Source organism: Loa loa, assembly GCF_000183805.2.
Source record: "Loa loa unplaced genomic scaffold supercont3.143, whole genome shotgun sequence".
Classification (NCBI taxonomy): Eukaryota; Metazoa; Nematoda; class Chromadorea; order Rhabditida; family Onchocercidae; genus Loa; species Loa loa.
Genome location: NW_018108323.1, coordinates 125,650 through 134,892, shown reverse-complemented (window position 1 = coordinate 134,892; position 9,243 = coordinate 125,650). Strand labels below are relative to the sequence as shown.

Sequence of the window (9,243 nt, the reverse complement as noted above, 5' to 3'; positions counted from 1 at the left end):
AAGGGGAGGAAGGGGTGATAGGTGGGTGGAAGGAAAGTGGGAGTATGAAATGGAACACAACTTGACAAATGCTTCTTAGTGTTCAATGCTTATAGCGCTTTTTCCCCTTCTTCATTAGACAAACAAATAGAAAAAAACCGCTGGCATCCACTTAGAATTTCTTTTTTCCTGAGAAAACCTTCAGGAATATTCCAGTTAGGTTCCAAACAACGAGAAACGAGGAGAAAAACTGGATGGTATACATAAGAAAGGATCAGTTCAGGCCGTACGACCCTCTATTGTAGGAAAGAAGGATCAGGCAACTGCTGCTACTCCTCTCATTGCCGTTGCTGTCCCGCTGTGGGAAGACAACAAGGCCTCCTACCCTCCCTCTCTAGTTTGTAAAAGTCGCATTTCCACAAAGGGCGGGAGGGCGGGAGGAAGAGAGATGGCGTTAGGCGGTTGTCTGTTCGTAGCCAAGGATAAGGGGCAACTACTTACAGGGCGTTGATGCTACATTTTGCTGCTTTATTTTATTCCACCGGAAAGTGTGTTGTTGTCGGACGGAGGCCACTCTCTCGAACTCTTGCCAAGTTCATTTTAAATTTTGAGGGGACGAAAGAAGAGAAAATTAACGATATATTTACATCTTTTCGAATTCTTCCTTATTGATAAGCCAATAGGAGAGGAAATTGAATACAAAAAATCTCGTACAATTCCTTACAGTGATTGCAGGAAGAGAAGGATCGGAAAGAAGGAAGAAGGGAAAAAAACATTTGGGAATAAGAAAAATGTTTAGGAAGATGCAGAGATGAATGTATGTGTTAGCTGGCATGTTTAACATCAACATGCTCATCTTTCTTCATCCTCTCTCCCTGCGTACATCGCGAGATTCCATGATGTTAGTTAGGAACAATCCGGAAAGGTCACAATATCGTCAAGTAAGTGACACATCGATAAGTCGATCATTTACGGATGGCATGGCATTTCTCACATAACATGGACAAGTAAATGAACCAGTTCATCAGTGGACAAAATCAGTAATATTCTGTCCTAACATGCATTCCATTCATCTGCCCAAATCATCCTTTCCCCTCCCCCATGTTTTGTTTAGCGCAAACGAATATTTCCCTAAAAAATAAACTGGTGCTAAGGAGATTACATGAAGACAGGGTAGTTTGGGAAGCTTCCAACATCAAAGAAGTGCTAGGGACCTTTCGTAAGATATGGAATTGCCCAAAACTTGTATATGTGATGAGATGACGTCATTGGTGTGAATATTACCGGTTGAGAAGTGAGTAATAATGGGCAATAAAATATAATAAAGTTGTTGGGAGTAAGGACAATAGTACCCAATCGTTTCAAGGTAAAGGTCAAGAAGATAGAAGGACGAGAACTTTAGCCAAACCAAAGGAGTTCCAATTTGGAACAGAAAGGGAGGACAAAGAATTTTATGCATTCAAAGCAACGATACACTCAACGGCAGCAGTAGCAGTAATGACGTGACATTGCCACATACATAGGGCGGGGAGTTAGTTGGTTGGTACATACGAGCGAGAACAATGAAGTTAGCATAAAAGGGAGTAAAAGGGTAACGAGCGAGTGTGGAAACATACATCCGAACGGGCATAACCATCATTCGAGGAAGCGACCAGCACAGACATTGGGTTCGCCTCTTCCGCCCCCGTTCCCCCTCGATGCCTGCCCGTCCGTCTGTACTTTGCACACTTTCCCCCTCACATTTTTCCACTTTATCTATCCCTTTCAACGAACAGACAGGCGGGGACGCAGACAAGCAGACATACACATTCCAGACATTGCTCAGTTCTCCCGCCTTGGCATTGAGCCAAGTTTCCAAAGATCAACCATTTGAAAACTTTTATCCTGAAAATGAGCCTAATAGATGAGCGGAATATGTGAAGTTTACGTGAGCTTCCGTTCGTCGGCGAATTCACATGCGCCACACATCCAGACATAGTCTCTATTTCGCATGCCACTCCGCGACGTCTGATAAAAACAGCGCGGAACAGAGAAACGCTGTGTGTGGGATTGGAATGCAGCCAAAATGCGATGAGATGTGTCCAGTGGCGCCGGTGGAGCACGTGAATGGGATGTATGTGCAGCGTGACGCACACGACATGGCTACTTCACCCCAGTCTCGACATGCGTCCTACCCGTTCTATAACATACACCTGATGAACACCCCTTCCTGGTACTCCCGAGCCCTTCCTTCGCCCCCGCATGCATCCTTTATCTTATGTATTGATTCGGGCGACATGTACTTCCTTTCATGTCGTACTCTCATCCATACACTGGTTTTGCATGTCCTCGCAAATTGAGTGCTGCATGGCAGCCAGGGGCATTTCTGGCGTTGCTCAGATTTGTGATGACCATGGATGGTTGTTCTGTGAACACTAGCTTGTCACCTTATGTAAGTTGTGACTTTAACGACAATTGACCAGAGAAAAGTAATTGGTCATCATTTTTAAACAGTAGCATCAACAACTACCTCGATATGGATTACTTGACACGACGAGGGTATGGTCATTCTGGCATTTGTAATTCATTCCGCAGATCAGTTCGGCATGAATGATGTTGGTCAGTGCGAGCGAGAAGATCATTGTATGAGCAATGAAGCAGAGAGCAGATGTAGGGCACTTTGTTGTACTTGGAATCGTTTTTCCTGTAGTATTTCGGGAAGCTTATAGGTCGGGTCATACTTGGTAGTACTGCAGCATTGGATGCCCTTTTATATGAATTTCTATGAAGGTTAGAAAGGGAGAGTGACGTTATAAATCAGTGTCATGTCGAGGTCTTTCGTTCGCTCTTCCTGTTTCGCGTCTACCCCATCTCCTAGCCTTCAATCCATGAGAATCCCTTCTGAGAGATGATATAATTTCTGAGACGTTTGTGTTTTCCAATCCACCCAAGCCCAATACAATTACATCATTAAGTATTGATCCTTCATTGCCATCAGAGTGAGTAGTTCTTGCGCTAAAAGAATTGGATTACGATAGCCCTGCAGAAAAGGAGATTTTCCGTAATAGTGAGAATTTTAATGGTGATGCTGTCGTTGGTCAAACGGGATGTACCTGTAGAGGAACTGAAATTTGAATGATTTACTTTATTGCTTTTACGTGAATAAAGGTAGAGGAAATTTAAAGATCGAATGAGATGGGATGAAGTGAAGAGAAAGAGAGAGAAAGGAGAAACGTTCGTTCTGCACCTTTGTCCGGGGAACGTTCGATAGAACTACAGCAGATACGGGGGAACGATTGTTGTCTCAGTGACAAAACAAACTCTTGTTGATGTTTGGTTTACGAGTGATGTGGAACTTGTGAATGATTGGAATTTATTGGTGTAGGTCGACCGCCACCGGCACATTCTCTGCTCACTTCCCGAATAGACAGATTCTAAAGCGTTTCCGGTTTTCTCCCTTCTCTCCTCTTTCACTACTTACCTGTTTCTCAACCGTCCTTGATGAAATTTTCCTGTGTAAACAGCCTGAAAATGGAGAGCAGGTAGGTGGATTAAAGATAAGTGAAGCCAGTAAAGAAATGAATGTATAAGTGTTTTAATTTAGAAGAAATTTGACGAATAAATCCGACATATGTATTGTAACGAAGGTTTGTTGGACAGGTTGGTTGGTTTGATGGATGGAATGAGAAGATCAGGGAATGAAAAATAGGAAATTTGTTTGAATAAGAAGAGGAAGAAGAAGCTACACCATCTCAAATTCTTTTCGCTGTTTTCATCAGTAATCAATAAATCAGTGGTCGATTGAAGAAATAAGGGATGCAAGAAAGGAAGTAAATGTTCGGGAACTATAAGAAATAGTGGAAGGGAAACCGAATACCCTGTTATCGTCCTGATTTTGCATTCATTTTCGTAGGGAAACTTGTCTAATGATTCTCAGTGCACTTCCTATGGTTAGAGAGTGATCTGATCTGATCTGATCGCATGATGCATTCTGCAGCAATGTCTAGTTTTGTCATACAGGGTAGCAAATACGGGAACTTATATGAAACATGCAGTGCATGTCAGACATGACACTTATTGATTTTCGGTGTTTTCATCAGTAATCAATAAATCAGTGGTCGACTGAAGAAATAAGGGATGCAAGAAAGGAAGTAAGTATACTGCATACTTTTCTGTTGGGAGAGGTATAGTGATGAGTAAACATCTTCAGTGCTTCTTATTTTTCGGATTGGGATGTTCAGGTTTTGGATGGTGTGAAGGGTGATCGGTGGTCAGGATAGTAATATGAAAGCAGTGTAAGAAGCGCCTGTTTTAATATTTCGAAATTCATGAGAATAAACAAAGAAACAAGAATGGGGAGTCTTTACAAGGAAGGGATCGGGTTGGGGTCAAGAATCCTAATAAAAAAAATAAAATGTCTTTGAATTCAGAGTAGCTCCAAAAAATTGATTGGGAATGAATCCAGTAAAGAGACGGGCAAAACATAAACCAAACACTTTGCTTCTCATCGTCAATTTATAATCTATAAGTGGTCGTTCGCGAAAGTTGTGGGGAAAACACGGAATTTAAAATTGAAATTCACGTGTCATGCAAATAGTTTAAAATAGAAAAAAAAAACAAGGGCTCTTTAACTCTACCATCCACGTCACTTACAAGTACTACCACTTCAATTCAGACCAAAGGTTACATGGGGACAGCATTCCAATGAACCCATAAGATCTTTGTTTAGACGATTATTACGCAATATGTTGTGTTTATTGTCTCTATGACTATTATTCAAAGAAGTACAAAATGACATTCCCGCCTTCTCAAGCATCTCTTCAGTGCTAATCCATAATGGAAGTTGAGCAAATAATGCGACCTCTCATCTTTGTTTCCAGAAGAAACGAAGTAGAAACATTGCTCAGTGGAATCAAGGGCGGGGAAAGTTAAAAGTTGAATAATTCGGATGCGAAATATCGAAAAACAAAAAAAAAAAGGAAGGAATTGTTTCCCAACTATGGAATGGAAAATTTATCATTCCTATTAAATTATCGAATGCTCAAACTCACTGATTTTCTTCTAATGGAATTTATTTACTGTCTTTAATTCTTAGTGCTTCATAATTTCTTCCCTTTACAGCGAAAATACTGATAAGATGGAAGAAGCTATTTTGATGGAATATCAACCTTATCTAATTCGTTGTTGCAATTCTTCATTAAGTTCCGATAATCAGTAATCTGTACAATTCTATGTTCAGTTTTTTTTTTTTTTTCGGATATCATTCATACTGTTTAATTTAGCAAACATCATATACCTTTCACTGCACTTAAAAGTAAAAGTCATCCGTGTATTTCGAGCGTCTGCTCAATAAAAATTGCAAATGCGTTGTTTGCCTTTTAAACAATGTACTTGTTTCACAGCATGTCAACTTTACGTAATGAAGAACATTCAGTCTAATTTGAGGTATTGCTAATCACACTAGTCGATGTTTAGCACTTCACCGGAAGCTACCTTTGAATCAAATGATAGGAAGTCTCATTCTTATTTTTAGTGATAATTATTCTGTTCAATGAAAGTTGCCAATATTTTTGTTCACTTCATGTTACTTTCCACTCATTGATGATTAATTATCGGATTACCGTTCAAAGCCATAATTATAACAGCTCTGCACTAATCATTGATTTATTAATGATTTTGTGGGAATGAATTTACACTATAACTAAAAACCGAATTCCTGATTTTTTGATTTTTGTTACAACCATTGTTCAAGTCATTATTGGTTCAGCTAAATTAATTTTTTGCAGATTCTTAGTGCTGAGTGCTGAAATTTTTTTTTTAAAAAATAGCTATTATTGTAAGTCAAAAAAAATGCAGCTATTTGCTATTTTAACATTCCACCGGCTGACTATTTCGTTACAAGTTAAATTCTTAAATGTTGATAAACTTTTGTAAAATTATTTAAGAAAAATTTCACGACAGAGGAGGGAGATGTGCGTCCAAAAGAAACGCATATCTTGCTCTTATTTGAAAGGCTAATCTCGTAAGAAATGAATGAAAGTAAATTTTAATTTTATGTTAAAGACGCACTTTTCCAATTGATGAAACAAACAGCATTAAATTTCCCTAGCAATTTGTAACTTCCTTAACAATATTTGAAATAATTAGAACATCTCTGAAATAATTTTCAAAAAAAGCCAACTAATAAATATAGTTTTCGAACTGACATTCCAAACTACTTTCTCTACGTATTTTAAAGCAGTATTTGAGGGTAATTAGTAAACTATTCTATGTCAAATTATGATTAAAATACATAGTGATCTTTAGTTTTCTGTCTATGCAAATGGCAAAATGCAGAAGTGTCTGCAAAGCACTTTCAAAAGGACTTAAAGGTCATAGAAGCACAAGCGAACAAATGATGCGACATACTACTGCAAGTATTTGATATAAACCTTTAATAAAGAATTCTTAAATCTCACCAGGTCATACTGATCGTTTTTTCAACGTGACAAATAAGAAACTCTGCATAACGGTGACTGTAGCACACTGAATTGAATCTAAGTGTGGTAAGCAAGAAGTTTTCAATCCCAAATTTGAAAGATAGTTCAAAGTTACACAAATCAACTCTTACTCAAATTTAAGGTAAGATGATGATTGTTTATTATTTAAAATCTGCAAAAATTGCTACAAAGTAAAAATATTGTTGCATGCGGCAGATGCAACAAGTAAATGTTAAAAATAACGGTTAACATATACAACAAAACTTCCATCGCTAGTTAAATGGAAGAAAGTATGGAATGCAAACAACATGTCTTTTAGATAATTAAAAATTATTTGGCTAAATATATAACAATGAATGTTGGAATAATTTGATTTGATGGATTAAAAGACTGGCTTTGAAAATAAAAAAGGTGGAAGGCGTTCCGTGAATCGTTTTTGAAATGGACTCAGTACCACTTCCGTCATAGTATCTGTTTTTTCTTGACTGTTTGGTGGTTAAATTGTGATTTAACATTTTCTTTTTTTATTACAAAGTGCAAATTTGATAGCAAGTTAATATGCTTGAAAAGCGAAATTACTGTTTACTTAATGAATTCTTATGATACTGAAATGGAATGCAACTGAAACTTTGAAATACACAACTGCTAATAAAACATTATCACAATTTCCCCACAATATTTTAGGCTTTCTTTAAATTTGTTTACATTTTTCAGTTTCGTATATTGAAAACGGAGTCATATTCTTTACATCCTTACTGTACATGTCAGTTGAAGTTTGTGGAAGTATCATGCGAAGATACTTCAAAACGAGTATCAGTAGGCAATGCTGAGAAACCAAAATTTTTTGGTAAAACAAAAAATAACGGAAGGAATTGAATGACAGGAAGATTATTTGGCCATTGGTTATTAAAAATGGATAATTAATGAGCGACGTGGGAGGTTAATATGGTATGAGATATGTTGTGGGGAGAAGGGAGGGAGGGAAGCTAAGGAATGAGGTGTATTTAGTAATAATCATCATAGTCGAGAAGAGCAAGTTACATCGTTCAATTTGATGATATTATCAGTGACAGAAATCATTTTTGCGGAATCGTTTACCGTCACTAAGGATGTAACGATGACCTTGCATGTCCTCTCTTCATCTTAGCCCTTCTAATCATCCCATCTCTCAATTTCGATCTACAACCTTATTTGCACTTTTCGAATTTTGTCCTTCTCTTCTCTTCAGTAAGTGACAGCTTATTATTTCACTTGGAGTGAAATAATAAAAATAAAAAAAACACACATACACACACAATAAATTTATGCACGTTACTTTGGTATCTTTAACAAATGTTTTCGATGCTTTTCTGAATTGGCCAGGATTGATAATGAAGATTGCTACTTCTCTTGTTTCAAATAATGAAGAGTTAATCTGTAATGAAGAGTATAAAATTTTGCTATTGTCTTCAGGGCGAAATCATGAAGATGAAATACTAATTTTTAGCAAATGATAAAATATCAATCCTTTGAAAAAAAAAATGAGACCAAAATATGTTTGAATACATGAAATCGTTTACCAGAAACAATAAATTGAAAGAGAAAAACAAACAAGTGCGTTCCCGATATTTCCCTTTTAACTCTTCTTCAGCAGCAATGATGACAATGGCTTTTGTCAAACATTGAACAAATAAAGTTTCAGAATTTTTGGAAAAACATGATTTTTTTGTGGAGAAAAAAAACAAATGAAAGTAATGTGTGAATCATTGCAAAGGTGAGAATTTGGATGAGTAATGTTTTTAAGGAGAATGATTCAATTGTTGCCAATCACCGATGACGTATACCATTCCCTTTAATGGAATTATGTGATACGAAAGTAACAACTCATAGATTATATATGGGGTGACAAAAACGCTTTTATAATATAATTGTAAAATAATAATTCTTCAAATCACCTCTCTTATTTATTGGTACAAACTTACAATGACAGCTTTACTAGAGCTGTTATTGCTCTTTCGCCTACATCCGTCCTGTTTTGTTTTCTTGATGAAATAAGACTGTATTAGATCAGACAAAAGCAAAGAGTATAAATCATCAGAAAGCCATACGAATATCTCATACTTTTGCTAGTCTACATTAATTACAATGTCACACTAATCATACAAAATGTCAATGTCGTGTTATGCAATCTCTTTGGCTTACTTTGGTTATTGTTGAATAATTGCTCTCAATACAGCACTTATTATCTATAATTAAAAAAAAAAATTTTTCTAGCATTTTCTTCAATGCTTCATGAGTCTACTACAGATCACCTTCACGTTTATCATTATCATATAACCGATCGGTCAATAAATGAATCCATTCGTTCATAACAATCTTCCTTATCATTCTCTGTTCTGATCCTTGAAATTTAAGAGGGATCAAAAGATTACCCATAAAAAATCGGATAGCTGCCAAAACAGGCAACATTTGGTTCGTTTTACACAATTGTGGCTGGCTGTTGCTCATGCTATCAGCTGATCACATGAGATCGTTCTGTGATCAAAATATTTCCATCGCAAAAAAAAAAAACAAAATTACCTTCCAAATAAAACGTCATCTTTGTCATGTCCCTGTATTCTCGCAAACATTGCTTGCATCTCTTGTATATAACAAATAAAATTTCCATACTTTTTTAAACATTCTCGGATGTTCTATCAGTTCAGCAGGATTTTATCAAGACTGTATAGAATAGGCATTCCAGTCTATGCTCCACTGTCTTTCATTTCTCTTCAACGAAGATAGCTAAATTACGAATCAGTTTGATGGGATAGATCCAAAACAAGCA

General features: G+C 36.8%; 3 protein-coding genes across 3 annotated transcripts; all 3 read left to right on the top strand.

Annotated features, from left to right (window-relative positions):
* Positions 1-262: 262 nt before the first annotated feature.
* Positions 263-778, top strand: LOAG_03406 (hypothetical protein; the record flags this gene model as incomplete). The annotated part of the gene is made up of 3 exons (XM_003138943.1): positions 263-447; positions 483-572; positions 715-778. Coding segments are annotated over 3 exons (339 nt in total), but the record flags the coding sequence as incomplete, so codon positions are not given.
* A 1,263-nt stretch (positions 779-2,041) lies between these two features.
* LOAG_03405 (hypothetical protein) lies at positions 2,042-2,318 on the top strand (the record flags this gene model as incomplete). Its single annotated transcript, XM_003138942.2, has 1 exon — positions 2,042-2,318. Exon 1 carries the CDS (start codon positions 2,055-2,057, stop codon positions 2,316-2,318), a length of 264 nt encoding a protein of 87 aa, XP_003138990.2. The 5' UTR covers positions 2,042-2,054.
* Positions 2,319-5,320: 3,002 nt separating this feature from the next.
* LOAG_03404 (hypothetical protein) lies at positions 5,321-7,313 on the top strand (the record flags this gene model as incomplete). Its single annotated transcript, XM_003138941.1, has 5 exons — positions 5,321-5,374; positions 5,904-5,980; positions 6,265-6,374; positions 6,420-6,469; positions 7,152-7,313. The coding sequence occupies 5 exons, from the start codon at positions 5,321-5,323 to the stop codon at positions 7,311-7,313; spliced, it is 453 nt and encodes a 150-aa protein (XP_003138989.1).
* Between the last annotated feature and the right edge of the window lie 1,930 nt (positions 7,314-9,243).